The sequence below is a fragment of the Carcharhinus amblyrhynchos genome, chromosome 4, assembly GCF_965287045.1.
Source record: "Carcharhinus amblyrhynchos chromosome 4, sCarAmb.v2.hapA, whole genome shotgun sequence".
Classification (NCBI taxonomy): domain Eukaryota; kingdom Metazoa; phylum Chordata; class Chondrichthyes; order Carcharhiniformes; family Carcharhinidae; genus Carcharhinus; species Carcharhinus amblyrhynchos.
The window spans coordinates 86,823,285-86,849,859 of NC_137327.1; the positions used below are offsets into that span (position 1 = coordinate 86,823,285).

The 26,575-nt window shown below is 41.6% G+C and overlaps 1 protein-coding gene across 3 annotated transcripts in view; it reads left to right on the plus strand.

The window, feature by feature from the left end:
• Positions 1 to 26,575, plus strand: part of LOC145342168 (synaptotagmin-like protein 2) — a 95,671-nt gene that overhangs the window by 11,066 nt on the left and 58,030 nt on the right. For all 3 annotated transcript variants that reach the window (XM_080187464.1, XM_080187466.1, XM_080187465.1), the window contains exons 2-3: positions 15,258 to 15,718; positions 22,002 to 22,153. In XM_080187464.1, the coding sequence (XP_080043590.1) occupies positions 15,597 to 15,718; positions 22,002 to 22,153 (274 nt within the window). In that variant the 5' untranslated portion in view covers positions 15,258 to 15,596. The remainder of the gene's footprint in view (positions 1 to 15,257; positions 15,719 to 22,001; positions 22,154 to 26,575) is intronic.

The window sequence follows — 26,575 nt, forward strand, 5'->3', positions numbered from 1 at the left end:
GATGCAAGAGTGCAGAATGTAGTGTTACAATCATAGCTATGATGTAGTGAAAGATCAACTTAATGCAAAAGTCCATTCAAAAGTCTGAGCAGCGGTAGGAAGAAGCTGTTCTTAAATCGGTTGGTACATGACCTCAGACTTTTGTATCTTTTTCCTGACGGAAGAAAGTGGAAGAGAGAATGTCCAGGGTGCGTGGGGGTTTTTAATTATGCTGGCTGCTTTGCTGAGGCAGCAGGAAATATAGACAGAGTCAATGAATGGAGGCTGGTTGCATGATGGATTGGGCTACATTCATGACCTTTTGTAGTTTCTCGCGGCCTCGAGCAGAGCAGGAGCCATACCAAGTTGTGATACAATCAAAAAGAATGCTTTCTATGGTGCATCTATAAAAGTTGGAGAGAGTCGTAGCTGACGTGAAAGGTTTCCTTAGTCTTCTGAGAAAGTAGAGGCATTGGTGGGCTTTCTTAGGCCTCAGCATGAGGGGACCAGTACAGGTTGTTGGTGATCTGGGCACCTAAAAACTTGAAGCCATCAACCCTTTCCACTTTGGGTGTTATATTAGTATTTTTCCAATCCAGTGGAACTTTTCCGACCTCCATGGAACTTTAAAATATTATAACCAATGGATCAACTATCTTCAACCCCACTCCCTTTAAGACCATAGTATATAGGCCATCAGGTCCTGGGGTCATGCCTGCCTTCAATCCTAATAGTTTGCTCAGTACTTTTTCCCTAGTGACGATAGTTCTATGTTCTTCCTTTACTACAATATACAAAAAAAAAATTTGGAGGAAGGAACTGAAGGCACTGTTACTAAGATGGCAGATAATTCAAAGATATGTAGAGGAACAGGTAGTATGAAGGAAGCAGGGGAGCTGCAGAAGGACTTGAACAGGTTAAAAGAGTGGGCAAAGAAGTGGCAAATGGAATACAATGCGAAAAGTGTGAGGTTACGCGCTTTGGAAGAAGGAATGGAGGCATAGACTATTTTCTAAATGGGGAAAATGCTTAGGAAATAAGAAACACAAAGGCACTTGGCAGTCATTGTTCATGATTCTCTTAAGGTTATCGTGCAGGCTCAGTCGGCAGTTAGAAAGGTGCATGCAATGTTAACATTCATGTTGAGAGGGCTAGAATACAAGAGCAAGGATGTACTTCTGAGGCAGTATAAGACTCTGGTCAGACCCCATTTGTGAGCAGGAAAATCATGTTGAATTAGAAGATTAGCCATGATCTTGTTGACTGGTGTCATTGCAAAAATTCAGCTCTTAGTATCTAAAGCTTGATGAAAGTTGAAAACTTGTTAGGCCTAAAAACCACTGTACAGTTTTCTTTTCCAAACCATGCAGGCATCATGTACCAAGTGCTTTTGGAAATTGAGTCAGTAGTTTATACTAAGTACTAGACTGCACAGGGATAAAATCAAATACCAGCAAAGTTTTTGCAAGACATTCTAAACGCCCTTGCTTTCTAAAATTCCAGCTTTTAAACCAGGAATAAGGCAACTTTGGAATGTATAAAACTATTCAGTGTGATATGGCATTACCTCAACTAGAGCAAAATTTGGAATGGGCTATTTTGCACACACTTGTTTTGGAAAGCATAAACGATAGTTTTAACAGGCCTGATGGATAGAAGGGCCTGAAAGCTACATTCAGTTTTTCTTAATAACCTTATTAAAGCTGGAAATGTTAACTCCTCCCTCTGACGTTAGATCTTCCTCAATCTTATTGTAATTGAGTTTATGACATGTTGCTACAAAGACCTACAAAAGATCCAAAAGAATTCAGAAAGTTACTATAACTTTCTGGATAAGACAGCTAATTTTTCTGCACAGGGTACCAATCTAACTAATCAGTTTGAATGTAATCCCATCCTTAATGCTAGTATAATACACACTGGATATATCCATATACATTCAATCCTAATCCAAGCCTGACCTTTACATTTCTAATTGGGGAACTATTAGTTTTTTGTTTGGCTGTTTGTTTTCAAGCTAGTTAGAAATTCTGAAGATTTTGGTTTTGGATATTAAATGTTTCAGGAGTTTTTTTGAATATTAAATTTATTGAATGCTTCACCAGAATACAATTGTAATAATTGTTGTTGTCTTCAGTGTGTTTCTCTTTTATTTTACTTTGAAAGTAGATTTTGATGTCGTTTTTCCACAATTGTCAAACTATCTACTCCAGATGTTAGTTTTAGCTGAGGTATGGTTCCATATGTTGCTTTCCAATACCTTGTTCAGATGGCCATTGCTCTTGAATGATGACGGCATTTTGACTGTATAATCTTTGTATCACAACCTATGTCCATACTCGCATTCCAATGGCGATCCCGAGATGGCAATTAGGAATTTGGTCTTCCTCTCCAACTCTCTCTGCAGTCTAAGGATTCTGAGTTGTATCATCCCAACCTCCAGTCTGGCTGGGGACTAGCTCAATATCGATCGGGGTCTTTCTACGTCGTATGGTTCAGTACCAAGATAGTCAATGTACCATTGAACTTGGAAGGTCCACATTTTTTAAGGGACATTCTTGGAACAATGGTGAATGTGGGAGGAAATGGAAACAGCATCAAGAATTATAACTGATGTATAGCATTTCTGTCGCAATTACGTTTTCACAATTCAAATTTAAAAGCGTATGACATTTCTGTCCTCTATTAACAACTCATTTTGGATGTCCATTGCACACCCCCTGTTCATCTCTTTCTGGCTGGAATGTAAGAATACACTCTATTGGATGTCAGTGGACCTGTTATCCTCATTGGCAGTTGGATTTGAGGATGACCCTGTTCAAGGTTGTGAGTTTCTGTCTTGGCCTACTGTGACGGAACAGGCCAATTTTTGACTCTTAGGTTTTTGAGCACATGGGGAATGATCTCCCACATGGCAGTGAGATCCAGAGTACAGAATTTGCTTCCTTATCTATCTTTCTATGCTGCTGCTCTGCCTCTCGTTAAGATGTTATGACTCAGTGTGATGCAGCTTAATGGACAAATTGTTATCATTTGAATGATTGGTAGCAAACTCTCCCTGTCATTAATGTCAATGCTGCCATGCTTCAAGGTGAGCATCTGAGTGCCTTTTGAAGCATTTTCTTTATTCTCACCTTAAACATTGGCCATTTGAGATTTTAAAAAATCAAGATAGGGTGGGGGAGACACTTCTGGCCATCCAGACATAATGTCCAGTCCATCAAAGTTGATTTTTCAGGAGTTTTGCCTGAATGCTTGTGCAGCTGACTTTAAGAAAGACATTAGATTTGTTCAACGGTCCACCTAGTGAATCAATGAACTAAGCAGGTGTGCAGAATAGTGGCAAATGGAGTTCAATCCAGACAAGTGTGAGGTAGCGCAGTTGAGGAAGGCTGCTCTAACTCTGACCATCTTTTGTCTCTCGTTTAATCCAAGTCTGCTTCTGCAATTGAACTTGACAACATGCTGAAACCTTTCTACACTTCCAGTCACAGTCAGTGGGGAATAAATTTAATTGATAAGTTCCACTGTTAGGCTCACTGCCCTTGGAAAAAGTTACGTTTTGTTAAATGAGCTGTAAATGGGTTTTTATTGGTGTATTAAGTTTATAGTTTCTACTAAACCGCCTCAGTAGTCCTAAAGATACAATTTTTGTATTTTTTTGGAAAGCCAGATTTCTCTATTAATAAGCAAAAGAAAAGTAGATTCTGATGTGATTTTTAGCTTCTATTTTAATCAACCCGTCATTTATTTTCTCCTCTGAAAATTTAAAAGTGGAGGAATTCAGTTCTTTGACCTTCCAGATTGCTGTCTGTGAAAATACTTGAATTTGGCTGCTTGCTGATGCTACTGTTTCTGCAGCTAGGTGCCAGATTTAAGATACTGTTGCGAAAAGATAAAAATCACCCTACAGAAACGCTTTTCTTCTACATGAACAGGGGTGAGATGTTGTTTTGCCATTGGCTGCAGAACTGGGGCTATTATCTCCTCCTGCAACCCTTCTCTCCATCACTATTCTTTCCAAGAGCCTTCAGTTTTCTCAATCCTATTCTCTGACATCCTTTTTAAAACTTCTGTCATACTGTTTTTTCAAAAACCTATTTTAATGCAGTACCAACACACTTAACTCTTCCTTCTCTTGTTTGCTGTGTGTAATGTGAAGGCATTACATTGGTGTGTGATTTTTTTTTTAAAAATTGAGTTCGAACTTTTTCGGTAACATGCCAATGTTTCTGTTTATCCAGCAAGTTAATTGCAATGGGAAATACAATGATGCAGATTAAACGGCTACCTAATGTCCTTACTGGCGAACTGATATTTGAGCTGCGGTCTCTTGTCTTTGTACATTGCTGTGTGTAATTCTTTGACATCTACGTACACCACCATCTGACAACACCAGGTTGAAGTCCAGCGGGTTAACAGGTTTATTTGGTAGCACAAACTTTCAGAGTGTCGCTCCTTCTTCGAGTGAGGAGTTGTGTTCACAAACAGAGCATATATAGACACAAACTCAATTTACAAGATAATGGTTGGACTGTGAGCCTTTACAGGTAATCAAGTCTTCACAGATACAGGCAATGTGAATGGAGAGAGCGTTAAGCACAGGTTAAAGAGATGTGTATTGTCTCCAGCCAGGACAATTAGTTAGATCTTGCAAGTCCAGGCAAGTTGTGGGGGTTACAGATTGTGTGACATGAACCCAAGATCCTAGTTGAGGCCGTCCTCATATGTGCAGAATTTGGCTATCAATTTCTGCTAATAACTTGATAGCCGGCATAGAACTCCCCAGGGCCCTGATTGCCATCTCCTTCCACTCTCAAATAAAGGATTACTGGTGTGATGAATTTTTTTACATTTCTTGTTTTAATCAATAATTTCTCCAGTAAATTTTCTCCAAATGCATTAAAACCTTGGGCCTGATTTTTTTTTACCACATCCCTGCTATCTGGCTTTTACATTAAAAAGTCTGACAACACCAGGTGTTGTCAGACTTTTTACTGTGTTTACCCCAGTCCAACGCCGGCACATCCACATCTGGCTTTTAGGCAGGGGTAGTATAAAAGAGAAGGAACAGACTTCCCTCTGGGTTCCTGTCCACCCCAACTTTGTAGCATTTCTATGCTGGGGTGGACAATGCCCACAGATGGGCTGCTTGCCCTTGCCCCAGTTAAGTCCCGAGCCATTTAGGGCTATTTTCCGCCAAGCCTCAATATTTAGGCTGACTGAGTTCCTGGGAAAGGGGATGGTGGGGGCACCTTCACCAGATGTCACTTTCTGACTTAGGTCACCACCTCCTTAAGGTCTATGGCTGCTGGACCCAATGACCCAATGCCCCAATTGCCCAATTTCCACACCTGAGACCCTGAAACTTACCTTGCCTTCCAGTCCCAGGACTTGGACTCGGCCATCTTCAGTCACTTCCTCTCCTGGCCGTTGCAGCTCCAGTCATTGCAGGAACTGGGACTTCAGAATGAGGGACGGAAGTCATGCTGAACTGACCCCCATTATAAATTATATTTGTCATTGCCTCGTAAATGGTAACATAGATATTGTACCCACCCACCCAGAGGATGTTTTTTTTTTTAAAAAAGTTCATTTGAGAGGCATGGGTGTTGCTGGTTGGCCAACATTCATTACCCATCCCTAGTTACCCATGAGAAGATGGTGGTGAGCTGCCTTCTTGAATCACTGCAGTCCACATACTGTGGGTTGACTCTCAAATCCTCAGAACCTTTCCAAGTGATATTAAACATGGAGCAATATTATTTTATCAGTTGAGGGAGGACGATGAATAGTAATCAGGACATTTGCCCACGTTTGACTTCACCTGAAAACTCATTGACTCCAGATCCCATGTTGAGGACTCCCACCTCTGTCCTGCTGAGACAGGACATAGTCAGGAATGGTGAAGGAAGAGAATGAGACATTGGCTGAAATACCTGATTTGCTGATGCTTGATTTACACAAGTACCCAGATTTTAATGAGGAGAACTATATTAAGTCGACTGGTCACGTTGTACCACCGTCGTTTTGCGTGCCTAGGTTGATGGCAAGTGGCCTGTCTGGCTTTATTCTCCTTAGACTTTGCTGTAGCAGATTGATGCAACTGAGTGGAGGGGGGCGTGGGGAATAAGGGTGAGAGGAAGGAGGGGAGTGTGGGGAGGAAGGAGGGGGGGACCCAAAAGCCTCAGCCCCTGAATCTGCACAACAGGTTTGAGATTCTTGCTCCCAGTGTGGACAAGAACAAGGGCTGCAAGGTTGACGAGCAAACTGCCCACAGTGCAGTGGTGTAGACACAGGTCAAAGAGGAAGAAGTAAAGAGGAGTGTAGTGGTAATTGGGGATAGTGTAGTTAGGAACATAGACACTGTCCTTTGTGACAAAGATAAAAAATACCAAAGGGTGTGTCGTCTGCCTGGTGCTTGAGTCCAGGATGTCTCATCTGGGCTGCAGAGGAACCTGGAATGGGAGGGTGTGAATCCGGTCATTGTGGTTCATGTGGGTGCCAATGACATAGGCAAAATAGGAACTAAGAATCTGCAGAGGGAGTATGCAAAGCTGGGAATCAAATTAAAAAGCAGAACCGACATGGTGGTTATCTCTGGATTACTACCTGAACCACATGCAAATTGGCGCAGGGTAAATAGGATTAAGGAGATGAATGCGTGGCTCAGGGATTGGTGTGGACGGAATGGGTTTGAATTTATGGGGCATTGGCAGCAGTATTGGGGCAGATGGGACCTGTTCAGATGGGATGGTTGTGGTCTGAATCATGCCGGCACCAGAGTCCTGGCGAATCATATGACTTGGACTGTAGATAGGGCTTTAAACTAATTGGGGGAGGGAATTACAAAATCTAAAGTAAAGGAGAGGGTACATGTGCAGGTAAATGTTGAGGATGTTCCACTAATTAAAGGAGTAGGGGGCATGAGAGAGGTTAGTAGCGTTACTACTAATAAGGTCCAAATAAAGGCTGGTATAAAGACACTTCACCCGAATGCATGAATCATTCGGAACAAAGTGAATGAGCTGATGGCGCAAATCAGCACGAATGGCTATGATCTAGTGGCCATTACGGAAACGTGGTTGTATGGTGACAGGGACTGGGAACTGAATGTCCAGGGGTATCAGGTGTTTAGGAAGGATAGACAGGAGGAAAAAGGGGGTGGGGTAGCTCTGTTAATTAAGGATAATATCAGGGCGGTAGTAAGGGAAGATATAGGCTCCAAAGAGCAAAACGTGGAATCGTTGTGGGTGGAGATAAGGAACAGTAAGGGGAGAAAGACACAGGTGGGTGTGGTCTTTAGGCCCCCAAATAATAACTTTGAGATGGGGCGGGCTAAAAACAAACAAATAATTGATGCATGCAGAAACATAACAGCGATAATTATGGGGGATTTTAATCTGCATATTGATTGGATGACCCAAGTCGGACGCGGTGGGCTTGAGGAAGAGTTCTTGGAATGCTGTCGGGATAGTTTCCTTGAACAGTATGTGACAGAACCTACGAGGGAGCAAGCTATCTTAGATCTGGTACTGTGTAACGAGGCAGGTAGAATTAGTGATCTTCTTGTGAGGGATCCTCTTGGGAAGAGTGATCATAGTATGGTTGAATTTCTGATGCAGATAGAGGAACCTGTATCCTCTGTTTGAACAGAGGGGAGTATGATAGGATGAGAGAGGAATTGGCGAATGTAGATTGAGGGCGCAGATTGGTTGGTAGGACAGCTGAGGAACAGTGGAAGATTTTTAAGGAGATCTTTTTCGGTATTCAGCAGAAATATATTCCGATGGTAAAGAAGGACTGTAGGAGAAGGGATAACCAGCCGTGGTTATCAAAGGAAATAAAGGAGAGTATTAAATTAAAAGCTGAAGCGTTCAGAGTGGCTAAAAATAGTGGGTGATTAGAAGATTGAGGAAGATTTAAAAAACAACAAAGAATGACTAAGAAAGCGATAGAGAAAGGAAAGATAGAGTATGAAGCTAAACTAGCACTAAATATAAAAAATGACAGTAAAAGTTTTTACAAATATATAAAGAAGAGGAGGCTGGCTAGAGTGAATGTTGGATCCTTGGAGGATGAGAGGGGGGATTTAGCGGTGGGCGATGAGGAAATGGCTGAGGCTTTAAATAAGTTTTTTGCCTCGGTCTTCACGGAGGAGGACACGAATAGTTTGCCGGATATTAAAGATAGAAGGATGGTAGGAGTTGAGGGCCTGAATGCGATTACTGTCACTAGAGAGGTAGTGCTTGATAGACTAATGGGACTGAAGGTGGACAAGTCCCCGGGACCGGATGGAATGCATCCCAGGGTTCTGAAAGAAATGACAGAGGCGATAGTGGATGCCTTAGAAATTATTTATCAAAATTCGCTGGACTCCGGGGAAATGCCGGAAGATTGGAAAACGGCTAATGTTACGCCACTGTTTAAAAAAGGTAGCAGACAAAAGGCAGGGAATTATAGGCCGATTAGTTTAACGTCTGTAGTTGGAAAAATGCTAGAATCCGTCATCAAAGAAGAAATAGCGAGGCACCTATAAAAGAATGGTTTGATCGAGCAGACACAGCACGGATTCGTTAAGGGGAAGTCGTGTTTGACGAATTTATTGGATTTCTATGAGGATGTGACTAGTGCAGTAGACAGAGGGGAACCGGTGGATGTGGTGTTTTTAGATTTCCAAAAGGTGTTTGATAAGGTGCTTCACAAAAGGTTGCTACAGAAGGTTAGCGTGCACAGAGTTGGGAGTGAGGTGTTAGCATGGATAGAGAATTGGCTGTCTAATAGGAAGCAGAGAGTTGGTATCAATGGGTGCTATTCTGATTGGCAGTTGTTGACTAGTGGAGTGCTGCAGGGATCGGCGCTGGGGCCTCAACTATTTACTATTTATATAGATGATCTGGAGGAGGGGGCTGAGTGTGGGGTGACGAAATTTGGTGATGACACGAAGATGAGTGGAAAAGCAAATTGCGTGGAGGGTGTGGAAAGTCTGCAGAGAGATCTGGATAGGCTGAGTGAGTGGGCGAGGACCTGGCAGATGGAGTTCAATGTTAGCAAGTGTGAGGTTATCCACTTTGGCAGGAATAATAGTAGGAGGGATTATTATTTAAAAGGCAAAAAGCTGCAGCACGCTACGGTGCAGAGGGACCTGGGGGTCCTTGTGCATGAGTCGCAAAAACCCAGTCTGCAGGTGCAGCAGGTGATCAAGAAGGTGAATGGAATGCTGGCCTTTATAGCGAGGGGGATAGAATATAAAAGCAGGGAGGTCTTGCTGCAACTGTACAGGGCACTGGTGAGGCCGCAGCTAGAGTACTGTGTGCAGTTTTGGTCGCCGCACTTGCGTAAGGATATATTGGCCTTGGAGGGAGTGCAGAGGAGGTTCACTAGGCTGATGCTGGAGATGAGGGGGGAGACTAAATAGACTGGGTCTGTACTCATTGGAGTTTAGAAGGATGAGGGGAGATCTTATAGAGACGTATAAGATAATGAAGGGGATGGATAGGGTAAAGGTAGAGAGATTCTTCCCACTTAGAAAGGATAGTAGGACTAGAGGGCACAGCCTCAAAATAAGTGGGGGGCAGTTTAGATCAGAGTTGAGGAGGAACTTCTTCACTCAAAGGGTGGTGAATCTCTGGAATTCTCTGCCCGTTGAAGTGGTGGAGGCTACCTCGCTAAATATATTTAAGTCACGGGTAGGTAGGTTTCTGATAGACAAGGGAATTAAGGGTTATGGGGAGAAAGCGGGAAAGTGGAACTGAGCCACTTCAGATCAGCCATGATCTTATTGAATGGCGGGGCAGGCTTGAAGGGCTAGATGGCCTACTCCTGCTCCTATTTCTTTTGTTCTTACGAGTGGCTTGCTAGGCCATTTCAGAGTGCAACTGCATTGCCATGGGCCTGGTGTCGCAGGTTGGCCAGACAAGGATGGCAGATTTTCTTCCCTCAAGGACAGTAGTGAATGAGTTGGGTTTTCACCAATGAGCTGGTACCTTTCTGATCATCATTACAGAGACTAGATCTTTATTCCAGATTTAGTAATGAATTAAATTTAAATTTCCTCAGCTGTCATGGTGGGATTAGAACTTTTGTCTTCAGAGAATTAGTACAGGCTCCTGGATCACTAGTCCAGTAGCATTGCCACTATACCACTGTTTTCACTTTGTACTAGGAACGACCTAATCTGAAAAATTCTGAACAAAGAGTATATGCAGTGCAGTCAAATGTCAGAACACTGCACTGCGTTCAGTGTGGTTTAAATTTAGAATTTAACATCACCTTCATATGTACTCTCTTGTTTTCTGCAACAGCGCTTGCACATTAAAAGTATTGTTCATGGTTGGACTTGGTAGCAGGGGAAAAATGTGCTGCCTTTTGAAAAAGTGATTTCTCTTGTGGCAAAATGTAGTGGCGCAATGGTTTTCACAGAATGCAAGTCTGAAGTGTTATTGTTCAGTCATGAAGGTGATGGGATAGATTCTTCCAGTCCCTTTCTTTTTTTTTCCCCATTTGCCCTGATTTCCAGAACTCATTAACTATTTGCTGGCATATTGGAACAGGGGGCTCCCTGGTAGCATCATTCATTTAAGTTTCGACAATGGCATGGATGGGGGGTGGGCAGGGTGCATCTTCCTTATCTGACCTCTGCACAGTAAACATCTAGAGAGAGGACTACCTGAATTCTTGGCCATAAAAGCTTGCTCTGCAGGGCCAAAGTTTCGCTACTGAGGGAGGAAAATTGACAGTGAGTCTGCTCCTGATGACTTCTGGCACAGCCTGTTTTATAGGGCACCGGAGTGGGTATCTCATGTATTGGAAGAATTCAGAGTTGGCAGATTGTGATGCTACTTGGCTTCTAGTACAAGATCTACCATGCCGGAGTTTTGAAAAAAAAATCCTACCCACCCCACCAGTGTGCAATTTTCAGTTGAGGTTTCTTATTACTTCCTTTTGCTGTTGTAGAATAAATGGACGTTGGAGGAGTTGACAGAAATCCTTTCATTCATGTGGCAACCTTCTCATTCTCTTATCATTGCTGTACAATTGAGCTAACCACATTAATGTATAACAAAAACCCTACCTAACATTTTAAGAGACCACTTTTTCAATCTGTAGCTCAGCTAGAAGTTGTGTCTAAATTGATTTTACTTTTTTCTAAAGAAACAGTCACAGAATCATGCTTCTTTCTGGCACCAGATCTCTTGCAACAGAACAATTCTCATTTTGGGCAAGAGGAGAAAATAAGCAATTTTGTTATAACACTTTATTTTCACATTTCCTCTCCACCATTCTCCCCTTCAGTAACAATGATTTAAATCTGTGGGCTGGAACAAGAGGAAAAATTAGCTGTAAAATCCAGCTAGGGTCATGAATTCCCTGTGGGAAGGAAAATATGCCAGACCATACCACAGTGTTCTTTTCTTGAGCCAGACTTCTGGTTTCATGCTTCTTATCTTGCCCAATAGCAGTTTTATTTGTGAAGATTTTGGCATTAAATGAACTACGAGGATTTTCACTAAAGATTAAGCGCGGAGAATGAAACTAAATAAATCACATGCAATGTATCAGTGTTGGCATGGAAACCAAAGTCCATGAGGTCAAATTGGAGCTATTTGATTTCTTACCCCTTTTCTTGTTTTTGAATTTGATGAATTAGTCATAGAGCTATACAGCGCAGAAAAGGCCCTTCGGCCCATCAACTCTGCACTGACATCTACCAAAAGTCGTGCTGATCCAATTTTCCAGCACTTCTCCCATATCCTTGAAGGTTGTGACATTTCAAGTGCTTGTCCAAATACTCTTTAAACATTGTAAGGTTTCCAGCCTCCACTACATTTCCAGGCAGTGAATTCCAGATTATCAGCACCCTCTTGAATGAAAACATTTTTTTCTCGAATCTCCTGCCCCTTACCCTAAAACTATGCATCCCTGTGATTGACTCCCTCAACTAAGGGGAACGGCTGCTTCCTCTTCATCCTGTCCAAACCCCTCATAACCTTTCACATCTCCACCATGTCCCCCCTCAGCATTCTCTGCTCTAAAGCCAATCTAGTCTCTTCTTATAGTTCAAATGTTCCATCTCTGGCAACATCATGGTGAATGTCCTCTGTAATTTCCAATTGCAAAGATTTATTGAATTGCTTAACCTTACAGCAGTAAGTAAATATCTTCAGTGCCCTTTCCTTATCTTGCTTCTTGTGTCCTGCCTATATGTAAAAATATATTTCTAACAGCTGTATGCCTTTGATGGAAGTGTCACATTAGATAGTAATGAAAGATTTTATTGTAATTGGAACTATAATATGAGTTTAAGCAGACTCTATTCATTTTAAACACTTTCATGTACACTTCCAGCTTTGCTGTTAATTTTATTAAAAAATCAATCTGGTTCCTCCCTACTGACCATTAACAATGGGCAGGGGAATGGAGATCTAAATCTTCGAGGCCAAAATAATCTTTTCCTGGGCTGCCTTTCTCGTGCCATAAAGTTTATCAAACATGTAGCCTGAAGATTAAGACGGCTGCTGAATGGATCTATCCTAGATGGAAATTTAAGGATATCATATCTGTGAGCCTACTCTTTCAATGTGTAAAACAACTTACTCATAGTGACAGGGAGAAATAATGCATTCTGCCATCCATGATTTAACTTTTTATATAGTTGAGTGCAATAACTTTAGATTGGGGTTTGAGGGTTCCTCTGGACAGAGGTATTGGGGCGGGGGGAGTGGAGGGAGAGGGGAGTTTTGATAAGGAGAGGTGCCTCAGAAAAATGGGACTGTGTCTGTCTTTGGTCCCTTTTGACCTACTGGGTGTAACTTCTCCATCTTCCTGCCTGCTGGCTAATGCCAGCTATTGTTTGCTTAGTAGGCGAACCGACTTGTACAGCCGTAAGAAAAATAAGTTTCCATAAATAAAAATGACTTCATAAAACTCTGCACCTGGAAATCAATTTTCAAAAAAATTGTTTTAACAAAAATGCTCTGCTGTTAGCAATTTTCTCATTTGGAAGGCAGTGGGTCTTCAGAGTATCAAGTTGAGGCACGCGTTTGAGTTTTTAAAAAATGTAAGTGCCGATCCCTTGTATTGCGTGCAGCGACTTATTTGCTTTCCATGCAACACGTGGGTTTACCTACAGCTGGTAAGGACAATAATCTTTGTATCAGGAACTAATCAAACCCTTCTTGTCTGGAATCTATTCCTTAACTATTATACCTCTTCTTGCATGCATGCAATCACAACAAGAAATGTACCAGACAGGCATATTTTTTTCAAAAGGCTGGTTAAAACCTGAAAGCTGGTCTGTGTGCAGTCCTGCTGCTTTCTGGTCACCCTGCCCCACTGGTTTTTAACAGCTGCAGACAAATAAGGGAAACTCATGCAGATTTTTCACCTTCAATTCAGAATCATTTTAAGATCTTGTCAGAATGGTGGTTTTTTTTCTTATATTTTAAGAAGAAATGTCTGAACCTTGTGCGTAGTGCGCTGTTCCTCCGAATAAGTTGGATAAGCATTTATTCAATTCATCGTAGACAAGTTTCTCATTGTGAATTTGGTCCTATTACAATGACAAGGAATTATTCAGGAACTGATGGGACGTCCTCCTTGAATTAAAAGAAATATTGGCTGAAATTTTAACAGCCCTTTGGTGATGGGCTCTGAGATGGCAAGGCTGGTAAAATGTTGTGGGGTGGCAGGCCTGGTGCATCCCTGCTATCGTGCCTTTTGCCAGTAATGGGAAAACTGCCAGATCGGCCCTTGGCTGGGAGCCCAACTAAATGATTTAAGAGCCTCTTTCAGCCTCTGTGGGAATTCTACCAGCGATTTGTGGTGGTCTGCTGCTGTGTGGGGAGACCATCTTGTAAAACCTCATGGTCTCCCACTTGACTGGGAGGGCAGCTTCTTTTTCTGGGCAATTCATGGCCTATGAGGGGTCTCCCAACAGCAATGGCCGTGCCCATGGCAACAGCACTGTCTGGCCTCAGGAAATTCCCTCCCCAATCATTGGATGCCCCAGACTACTTGTCCACTGCATTCCCCAAAGTGTGGTTACCTGTATTTGAGGGTGCACAGCTATCGATGCATTCTCGTGCTCAGATACAGTTGTGGCAATGGCCACTGCTCACGGCAGCTCTGCTGAGCTGCTAGTGCTCTGATTGGGTCGGCAGATCTTTGGGGACAGACAGCTGTCCTCACTGGGGATGGCCATTTAACTGGCCACCTCCAGGTACATGTCTGCCTGGGTACTACTGCCAGGTGAGTGAGAAACTTTCAGATTCAGCTTCAGGTCTGGAGCTTTCTTCATAAAATGCAACCTATTGTTAAAGCTAAGTTCAGGAAAGTTTTCTGATGAGGCAACACTTACCAAACCAATTAGACAATGAAGTAAGATTACAGGCCTGTTTCTATTACTGTTGGTGTTCCAATCACCCCACCCTTTCACTGCTCCTCCTCCTCCTTAAGGACAGAAGACGAATCACACCCAACTACGCTTTGAAACCAGTGGATTTTGCGAAGCATCGTTCCGACAAGAGGCTTGGTAGCATGCCAACCTCCCAGCCAAAATAAAGTCAGATGGATTAATGTGACTCTCCATAAACCCTGGTAATAGCCTTCTTTTACATAGTGTATGGGAATAGTGACACTTCTAACTTGATAAAGTACTTCAAATTTAATGCATTTTTGACTTGAAGTGCTTTATTTACTTCCCTTTCCCCCATGAAACGGGCTGTTGTTTTCCTTAACAACCAGACTTGGAATTAGATGCCTGTCACATTGTCCTCTTGTATTCAATGCCAGCTAACTGGCACTCGTAACGGTATTATATTCCAACTGTTTTACCAAAATATATAAACACATGGTGTAAAATCTTCAAGGAGTAACCGCAGAGTTTCTGCCCCTCTGATCTGGCATGCCAGGAGTGTTTACTGGATAATTTAAAAGTTTTCTAAGACCAGTGAGATCTTCGTTCATCTGGACAAAATATTATGCCTGATGTTACTACTGGAGACTTCTGAAGTATTTCTCCATTCTGTTCACTGTCCTGTTGGGAATGGCTGTTGATTTCTTCGAGAAAGACTAGAGGAAATAACAAAGGTGCCAAGAGTTACTTGTTTTTAAAGATGCCTATCAGATTCAACTGGCTGGCGTATATAGTAGGAGTTGGAATGTTTCATTGTGTTTCAAAGGTGCGATATAAATATTAATTGTGGAAACAATCTCTTTGGCACAGTATACCAGTCTAATATGTCAATGTTGTGACAGTGATTTTTTTCTTGCTGCAGGTGCTTTCAGTTATGTTGCCTCTGGATCTGTTGATGAGCAGAATTTGCAGATGCATGCACACTCGGGATGTGGAAATCTACCGAGCTTCCGATTGAAGACTCTTTCATCTGAAGCAGCGTCTGATAATTCCTGGATGTGGACATTCTGATACTAGTCCTGCAAGCAAGGAGAGAACTTGATACTTTTTGAAGAACCACTGCTGAGATTTATTATCTAATTGCTTGTGCAACTAAGTCTGATCGTGCAGGATTGGGTTGAATATTGTCTGTGAATCCAATAGAAGTAGCGGTGCTTTGTGTAACCTCCCCCACCTTCACCCTGTGCTACTGGAGAACGGAATGAAGGGAGTGATGGATAGTCACCTGGACCTCAGCTTCCTGACGGAGGATGAATATCAGGCAGTCTTGAGTGTAATACAGAGAGATGCTGAACTCAAGAAAAGAGATAATGAGCGAATCAAGTAAGACCTTTGTTTTATCAACATTTATTCACCTAACAACTGTAACTCAGTCTGTGCTGATAATTGCTCAGTATTGTAATGTAGCAACCACACCTATGTGCAGGTGTAGACTTGTCACCCTTGAGATATTACGAGAGCTCCAAATGTATGGGAATGCTCCCAGGCTTTGGTCTGTGACAATTTTTCTTGTTTTAGTCATCAAAATTCATTACAAGCTCTTTCCTAGTTTTCATCCTCAATTTCCTAAATTATCATAAATCCATTGCCAACTCCAGATGTCCAGAAGTAGTCTTGATAAATAGCATTCAAAAATGTTGGCAGTGTATTGTGATGCTCTAACTAAAACTTTTCATCTGATGTTGTGTGCCTGTGTTTTGCTGCCATTTGCTCACCTTGATCAATCAGCTTCACGTCATACAGTGCATTTCCTCATGTACTACTGGATTATCGAGCTTTTTGAGAAATGTTCTAGTCCATAGAAATTTCAGCACTTAAAGGAGTCATGTTGGCAGCTTGTACTGATTTCTCCAACAGAGACTGCTCCCAAAGATGTCCCATTTCAAACACCAGTGATGGTATTCGATGTGGAGAATTCTGTCCAAAGTATTGGTATCTTAGTGTTGATCACATGAGAATGGCTACATAAGAGGTCACGTGACAGCACGGGAATTATTCCCGGGATCTCTGGCAGAGCACATTGAGTTTAGGAATAAATAGCTATTGAGTTTAGGAATAAATCACCTTTGTTGGAAGTCTTTGATGTTGGTGATTTGAATAACATGTGACATTCTACATGGTATCGACAGTTGGCAGCATGTCACAGAGACTTTGCTGCATCAACCCGCTTGTCTTTGATGAAAATATTGCAGGTAGTTTTGAAGAGTTCCAGAAGGAATAGCGTATTTACTGCCGCACTCTCTGACACATCACAAAAGGTATAGGCTTTTACCCTATCAAATCTCACATTCCCCGAAACTATTGAAAATTTGAGTCATTTGTCTTCCAGCCAGAGAAGGAAAAAAAGTCCCCAAAGTAATCTTGAAATGATTTGAGAACGTTTGAATCCCAGTTTAAAAAAAAATCCAATCCTGGATAGACATGTTTCCAATTTCACAAACCAGAAAGCAGATGAGTCAGTGCATCCTATAAAGCCACCCTAAAAATACTGGCAAAGAAATGTGTTCAGCACTCTCAATAAAAACCTAATCGCAGACTGATTAGTTTGTGAATACATAGTGACTTCTAGTCCGTAAGCAACTGCTGTGAGAAAAAGGCTTAATGTTATAAGTAGCCAACAAAGTAAAATGAAGCAGAATTTTAGGTAGGAAACCAAAATATTTGCAGTACAAGGGTACACCCTGTTCCAACTACAGTGGCCAGCATCCACTGACCAGGACAGCTTGCTCCTTCGTCAGGTAAGTGGGAGTTCTGTCAGTGGGAGCTCCCACTTACCTGACGAAGGAGCAGCGCTCCAAAAGCTAGTGGATTTTGCTACCAAATAAACCTGTTGGACTTTAACCTGGTGTTGTGAGACTTCTTACTATCCAAACCACAACAGCCATTCTCTGTCATCAGCAACAAGGCAGCAGTCCAACCCTCCAGGGCTAGGAATATCGGTAAGGTGAATGAATTGAAATTCAACCGTAGCAGTGAAGCTACAAAGCCTCCCACAACACTACTGCGATATTGATAATATCACAGGAAAGAGTGAGATTGTCACTACTCTTAACATAATTAGCAGTATTGCCAGATTTAAAAGTCAAGATTGATTTTGGCCTCTTAAGGTCAAACCACATAAACAAACTCAAGTTAGATCAGGACGTAGTAAAAGGGGCAGCTCCCCAAAAGGAAGGGGAATAGCCCGAACAAAATCAAAGTACAAAGGAAACTTGAAAACATCAAATTAAAATGTGATTATAAATGCACCCCAGCCTCTGCGGTGCCCAACGGGCGCGGAAGGTGTCAACTGTGGATACCGCTTGCTCCCTCCCCAGGGACACCTGGCCGTGAATGTAGCCACAGTTGAAGGGCAGGCAGTCGGGATGGATGGCCCCCTAGATTGCCCACTGCCTGGACCTGTAAATGGCGTGTTTCACCAGGCCAAGATTGATTTTGGAGCAAAGCATAATGTGCTACCAGCCAAAAGTTACAGGAAGTAGACTATAAGCAGCACCTGACTCTAGCACCTAGACATACCTTGAGGCTTATGGTGAACAGACAAGATAAAGGCTATATAATAGATAATCATTCCTGTAGACAAGCATGACTTACAGCACTTTTCTGGTATGACAAATTATCTTTCTATGTTTATCCAATGTTGTAATGAAGAATCATCTCGTCTCATGAGACTAGATATACCACCGATAATCTGTGCTCCAAGAAGAGTACCATTAGCCATGAAGCAGAAGTCATTGGATGATGGCACTAGCTGTCATTACTCTTCTGGATGAGGCCATGAAATGGGTTTCAGCAATGGTGGCGACAGTAAAAATAGCTGGCATACTCGGAATATGTATTGACCCAGTGTATGTGAATAAAATGCTGCTCAGACCACATCACCCTATGAAGACAGTGGAACTGGAGGAAGCAGACGTGCCAAATGTTCAGCATTCTCAATGTGAAATGTGGGATCTGGCAAATCCTGCTGGATGAGGAATCCTCAAAAGTAGCCACATGTCTCCAGTAGGAATATTTCATTTTCTTTGTATGCCTTGTGGGATCTCCACTGGAAGCGAGGTCTTTTAGTGGTGCATGGAGCAACTCTTTGCAGGCCAAGTTTTCAAGAGCATTGTTGCTGACATCCATGTTTGGAATCGTACAATGTAGGACCATGATACATATCTGCATCTTGTCCTTAACAGAATCAGGACCATTTTAACCTGACAAAATGCAGATTCAGGGTCAACCAGGTTCCTTACATGGATCATTCACTCACAGCCAATGGTGTACAGCCGACACACAGCACTTTCCTGGTATGACAAATTATCTTTCTACCTTTTATCTCGTGTCATAGTGAGGTCACTGAACCTCTTTGTTATCTTCTCCACCAGGATGTCAAATGGTACTAGCAAAAGTATCACACCTAGGTCTTCAACAAACTCAAACATGTGCTCCCAATCCCACCAATATTATAATATTTTGATGTTGACCTATACTTGTGTCAGCAAATGCCTCCCAGCATTGTAGTCTGCATCCAGAATGATAGACAATAGCCTTTGCTTCGTGTGCCCTCACTGACACTGAGACTCTCTGTGCACCGATCAGAAAGGCGCTCCTTGCTCTAGTTTTTGCTTGCCAGAATGAAATCCTACATCACACAAGACTAGATGATTCAATCCCGCCAAGTCTGTGCCCTGAGAAGTATACCAGTAGCCATGAAGCAGAAATCATTGGTGAGGTCCATTGGATGATGGTGTCATTACTCCTGTAGATGAGGTCATGGAATGGATTTCAGCAATGCCCCTGAATCATAACTAGATTAACGAAGCTCTCCATACTTCATCTGCACAGTTGTCTGATAAAGTTGCAATGCTACAGCCTCAATGCCATCTACGAATGTGGCAAAGAGCTGTACTTGGCTGATGCCCTTTCCAGAGACTTCATACCCACTATGGACCAGGCAGATCATGAGAAAGATATAGATATTATGACAATAGAGCTGTTTTCTCACTAAATACAGGAACTCAAGCAGGCTTTACTGACAGAGGGGCTGTGAGAATCCTCAAGGAGCATCCCCATTCACACATTCTTCGCCATCAGAGATGAGCTGACTATACTGAATGGGCTAATATAATGCGGCCAATGATTCGGCATCCATGTTGCTTTTCAGAGATAACAGACACAACAACTTCACCAAGGTTACTGTGTTTTGGAAGCATCCAGATACTGGACCAGAGAATCACTACACTGGCCCTCAATTTCCGCAGACACGGAAAGGAAATCTCCAGAGGTGTGCCGTGCTATATAGTCCAGCCGCTGCACAAGGCCATTCGCAGCAGCCCACAGCTTCAAGTAGGATGCAAACAAAAAGTTAGTCTTAGTTGATTCATATTCCAGGTGGTTTGAATTTGATTACTTGCCAAACATGATGAATAAAACAGTAATCATTAGGCTTAAAAGAAACTTGGCCACTTACGGCATCCCACAAAGACTCATGAACAAACAACATTCAGCAATTCATTTCTGCTGAATTTCACAACTTTACGCGCATGAGACTTTGGATTTCAGTATTGCTGAAATCCAATCCATGACCTCATCTATAGGAGTAACGACACCGTCAAATGGTCTGGCGGAACAGGCGTTCACTCAGCCGAGCGTCTTCTCAAGAATGTGCATGAGATCACTGCAGTCCAAACTTGAAACCAACATCAATGAAGTTGTCCTGCAGTGCAGATTAAGGTGCAAAATACATTATGATTGAGATGCCTATAAACTTAGCCCTCTAACCCCAGGTGAAACAGTCAGGATTCAGACTACACATGACCATGACCAGTTAGTGGTGGTACATAGCAATGCCCCAAAACCAAACAGCTAATGGCAACCTCAGATGGTGTCCACTATGTACACAAATACCATCACCTTTTGTAAGTATCAGAATCAGCACCAATGATAGCACGGCACTTCAGCCACCCAGCCTTAGGCACCAGCCCCCTGCATCAGTGGACATGCATATCCTATAGAGGCCAACGCAGCAAGTCCTGCAGCTGCCAAACACACTGAAACATCCAATATTGCTAATAGTGAAAACACTGACCAGAGAAAGATGACAACACCACCAACAGGTGTAATCCATGTTCAGACTGCCGGCACAAGCCAAACACAAGATTCCAGAACATTATTGCCGTTCAGCCAAGAACTGACTTTTTCAAATTTCAGCTTTCTTTCTAGCAGAAAAGGCGGGGTTGATAAAGAGACACAACGGGGCGATGCCTAATCTGTGCCCCTATATATGTCACACAGAGGCCTGTATAGTTTCCTATACAGCACACTTTTTATCTCTCATGTCATTGGGTGTCCTGAATAAATGGGGAAGATGTAGACTGGGAGGTGATTACAAAAAGATCACCTGGTGGGAGTAGAGGAGTTATTCCCAGGATCTCGGGCAGAGCACAAATACTGTATATAGTTGTTGAGTTTAGGAATAAACTACCTTCATTGGAAGTCCTTTATCAGTGATATGAGGAACACACAACATTCTACACCTGGCAATCCTTCTATTGTTCTTCTTCTAAGCATTGTCTCGGTCAGACATTGTTTATGTAAAACTGTTATTTTATTACCTTTTGCAAATGGAAAATTCAGATGCTTGTACTTACTGTCCTAAACCATTAATCAATTACAATGCAAATAACTTGAGTTTAAATAATTAAGATGTGGCTCGTGGCTCAGTCACCTGGTCCCAGAAAAGTGTTATCTCTATTTTCTCAGCTTTGACCTAGCAATCATGTTGTTGAAAACACTTAATATGCCAATATTACTCAGTAAGTGGTTTAAAGCACTCCCCAGATTTGGCTGTAATTGTGCCACACACTGTTTCAAGGGGGAGATTAGAAGTGTTATATTTGTAAAGGGTGCACAATACACACACTACTCTCAGTGAAATAGCACATCATTAGATTTATTATAAGCTATTAAGGTGATTATAGATACCACACTGCCAGAAATGGAAAGCAATCTTAAAATACTGATGCTTCTGAACTGGCAATTGACTAGCACGTCATATTGAAGAAACTTTGATCAAACTGTAAAACTTTGTGTCCATCTATTGTATTAAGAGTTACTGCCTTGGACTAATTTTGTCCCTTGATAGACATTGTCAGCATTACAGCAGAATAATACCCTGTGTCATGTTGTAATGACACACTAATGGGAGCATTATCCAATTTATTGCATGTGCTACAACCATGATTATTAAAAGATTAGTTTCAACCACAAGTGAAATTTTAATAAGATATTTCTTGTGTATGAACAGGTCCGCGGTCACCCTTTCAGAACTACTTATGATAATCATCAGCACGCGGCCTTGAAACGTACTCTTAGTGTTTGTGTGTACCAGCACATAGAGGTCTTCAAGTTTAAAATCAAGATAGCAATGGTTGACTGGTGAATTTTAACTTGTAATTGATTATTACATTAGTTTTAGCAATGCACTTTCAAACCTAGAAAAGAATTGCCCTTTTCTCCTCCACTCTCATTTTGACTAGGAGACTGACACCGGAATGTAAGCTTTGATGTGAGGAAACCTGAATGCTGTTTGAAAACCCTCTCTCTCCTCTTGCTTCAGGACAGCAGAGAAATCCATTCAAGATGAAAAGAGAAGAAAGTTAATTACTGGCCAGTGGTTTGATGAAGTTAAAGCAAAGCGTTACCGGAATTCTTTACTTGGAGCGGACCTGATCAAGACCTCTATAAGGCAGAAAAAACCCAAAACGCACGGTAAATAATTACAAGGCCATGCATCAATTGAATCCCCTCGTCATTTTAACTTTGTAGAATACATAAGATGCTTAAGTGACCAATAATGCATTTTAATGTAATTTATATACTTTCTACAAGCCTTGTGAAGCTTATCTTTTCTAAAAATTTGATTTAAAATCTAATACTAAAATTATATCTTCATATAAATTAAAGTAAGAGCACTTAGCGCCTTTCGTGATATTAGAAATATCAAAGTGCATCATTGCCAATTAAATATTACTGAATTGTAGTCATTATTCAAATATAGGAAATGCACTGGCCAATTTGCATTCAACAATATCCTACTAACAGCAATGAGATTAATAACCAGACAATTTGTTTCTGGAGTGTGATTGAAAGAAAGGTGTTAGCTAGGATGCCATGCTGCTTAAAGATGCCATGGGATCTTTTAAACCCGCCTGAGGGGGAGACTTATTTAATATTCCATCCAAATTTAAACCTTATGGGTCTGATGAATAAGGTTGTTCTAATTATTTTATGAATTCAGATCATCTTCTGGTTTCAACATGATTAATCTTTCTTGTAGATCCATTGCATATGTGAGTTGACAGAGCAGATGAAAGTTACAATATGGGAGCAGGCCACCTGGCTCAGTTAGCAACTATTTTGCATGTTCTAATTTATTCACCAATTCCCTTCAACCCCACTTTTTTCTATCCATTTTAATCTTCAATAGTTGCGAGCCACTGCCTCAAATATTAAACCTGGAGATGAATAGCAGCCTCATAATTCTATGTAAAAGAAATTTCTGCTGTCCTCTTCTTTTAAATCTCTTGCACTTAACTTTGTTTCAATGGCCCTTCATTCGTAACATCTCAACTGGAAAGAACATACAAGCATGCAAAATAGGAGCAGAAGTAGGCCATTCAATCCCTCAAGCCTTTTCCGTCATTCGATAAGGTCATGGCTGATCTGTTTATGATTTGAGTTCTACATTCCCATCTACCCTCAGTAATTTGACTCCCTTGCTTAACAAGAATATATCCATCTCTGCCTTAAAAATATTCAATGATCCTTTCTCCACTATCTTCTGAAGTAGAGTATCCCAAAGTTGCACAACATTTCGAGTTCATCTCAGTTCTAAAAGGGCGACCCCTAATTTTAAAACAGCGTCCCGTAGTTCCAGACTCGCCCAAAAGAGGAAACCTTATTTCCATATTCACCTTGCCAAGACTATTCAGCATCTTGTATACTTCAGTATAATTACCCCTTCTCCAATCTTCTGAATACTAGTGGAAGTAAACCGATTCTGTCCACTTTTTCGTCGTAAGCCAACCTGCTTATTCCAGGTATCAATCTAGTAAACTTTCTCTAATACATTTACATCTTTTCTTAAATAAGGAGACCAAAGCTTCACACAGTATTTGAGATGTGGTCTCGCCAGTGCCTTATATAAATGAAGCATAACATCTTTTTATATTCAATTCCTCTCCTAATAAAGGATAGTATTCCATTAGACTACTTAATTATTTGCTGTATCTGCATACTAGCTTTATGTTGCTCGTACACTAGAACATCTAAATCCTTTTGCATTTTGGAATTCTGTGCTAATTCTCCGTTTCTGTAATGCTCTGCTTTTCCCAAATTGTATTCCATTTGTCAGATATTTTTGCCCACTCACTCAACCTATCAATATTAATTTGCAGTTTCCTCATGTCCTCTTTGCAACATAATTTGCTACCTCTCTTAGTGTCATCTGAAAATTTTGCTACCATGCTTTTGCTCCCCTATTCTAAGTAATTGATACAAATTGTCAAAAGTTGAGGCCCAGCACACACCCTTGCGGGACTCCACTCATCATATCCTGACAATCAGAAACAGATCCATTTGTGCATACTCTCTGATTTCTGCCAGCCAATCTTCTATCCACACCAATGTTGCCTCCCGCATCACGAGCTTTTATTTTCTGCAATAATCTTTGAATCGACACCTTTTCAAAACCTTGGGATTTTCTAAGTGCCTGGCTATAACCTCCTCAATGTTAAATGTCAAGCTAACAGCCCTATAGTTTTCTGTTTTTCTGCCTCCCTCCCTTCATGAATAGCGGGATTTTATTTGCTGCGTTCCACTCTGACGTAATCTTTCCAGAATCTAGAAGTTGGAAAATTAACATCAACTTGCCTACTAACTCATTAGCCATCTTTTTTAAGACCCTAGAATGAAGTCCATCAGGAGCCAGAAACGTCAGCCTACAGCTCCGTCAATTTTCTAAGTAGTTTTGTACGAGTGGCTCAAGGGTTGGTGTCAGAGAAATGGGTTTCAATTCATGAGGCACTGGTACCAGTACTGGGGAGGAAGGGAGCTCCACTACTGAGACAGCTGTCACCTGAACCGTGCTGGGACAAGTGTCCTGGTGAATCAAATGACTAGGGCTCTAGGGTGGTCTGTGAACTGAATAGTTTGGAAGGGGAGGAGGGATGGTTATGTGAAGGCAAGCTTGGAAAGCTCAAGAAAAATGAGAAGGTAATAGTTAGTGTTGCAGTTAATGATAACCACAGTGTGACATAAAGGAACAGAATGTACTGACATAAGAATGCATCAGCAAATAAGATCAGAATAGGGGAAACTGGTAAAAAGATAGAGCTGAAGGCTCTTTATCTGAATGCATGGGTGAGAAATTTTGGCCTGAAACTAGTAACTTCAACTTAAAAGCAGTTAAAATAACGTGAGGATCAAGTGGCTAGAATGAAATGGGAATTTGGGTTAAAAAGTGCTTCCCAAATCTTTTCTCTCTGTGACTCTCATTTTAATGCCTCTGACATTGTGTGATCTCAGAATGGTGGAAGGGGTGGAGGTGGTGTGAGAAACTTAGAGAGTTGTTGTTGTTGGAGGAGGATTATTTTGCAGGAAACATTGATTGCCCAGGATGGGTGGTTAAAGTTGCTGCATTTTCCCTGATAAAGGTAAAAGACTACTTTTTTACAGTCTGTGGTCATAGCAAACAATCAGGCCTTATGATTAAATCATGATCACTAGCATAAAAACAAGCAATTAATGGTACCTCACAAATGTCAAAACTTGGCCTGAGCTCCACGTTTGCCATTGCTGCCTCAGAACTTGCAACCCCAGAATTTGGTTTAATGACCTCACTGGCATCTTGGGAACCCCTAGGTTAAGAGTTAAAATGGTAGAGAATCAGACATTTTGAGGAGAATTTTCATAACTCTGAACAAAGACCTATTTCATTTGAATAAGAAACACACTGAGAAGGATGCACCGTTTGTGGCCAACTAAGGAAGACAGAAGTTGGGGAAGAAGAAATGCAAAGATAGTGGTAGCCCAGAAGATTTAAAATATTTTAGAAATCAGCAAAGGATGGCTAAAATAAAAGAGGGAGAAATTAGCGTATGAGAGAAAGCTGGAAAGAACTATGAAACCGAAAGTGAAAGCTTCTATAAGTATATAGAAAGGAAGAAAGTGTTTGAGTGTTATTCCCTTAGAGAATGAGACTCTGACATTAATAATGGGGAAACTAGGAAATGTCTGACATTTTATATCTGTTTTCACAGCAACAGACACAGAAAGCGTCCAAAAATAGTGCAAAATGGAGGGAGGAATAAAAGCTATCACTAGAGAGAAAATAGTAGGTAAACTAATTATGTCATCTGCATAATTTATGCAGCTCTGCTGATTTCCGGCATGGAGCTGACAACACTGGAAATCTGGCGCTGGGAGACTCATGGAGGCCATGGCACACACTGGGGAGCCCACGAAACAGCCTCTGCTAGAGTTTCCTGGCCCGCTGCACTACAAAAGCAACGTAGTGGGCTGGGAGGATCGCTCCGTTTAGTCTCATTGAGGAATCAAAATTAGGCACACAGTTTAAAAATAAGGTGTCTCCTGTTTAAGATGAGGAGGAATTTTCTCAGAGATTGCTAGTCTTTGGAATTCTCTTCCATGGAAGGTAGTGGAGGTTGCAACATTGAATATATTCAAGGCTGAATTAGACAGATTTTTGATTGGTAAGGGGGTTGAGGGTTAAGGTACAATATGGCGGAAGAAGTTTGATGGGCCAAAGGACCTATGTCTGCTGCTATTTCTTAAGATCATAATCTGATAGTTCTTTTCATAATTTTAAGCACTCGTATCATTCAGCTGGCCTGTCATCACTTTTCTGCTGAGGGGGGAAAAAAATCTACATCATTTTTCATGCTTTCCTCCATATTTGTATTTGTTTACACAGGCAGTATCGTAGTGAATCTGCATTACAACTTGTCTAAAGCCTTAATATCTTGCCTGTAGAGTGAAGTCCACTGCCGCATACTACTTTAGTGGCAGCAATCTTTTAAATAGGCTCCACGTAATCTGCGGCTTTTATGTTCTGTGCCCCTCGTGACAAATTTTACAATCTCATAAGCCTTTTTTATAGCTTTATCAAAC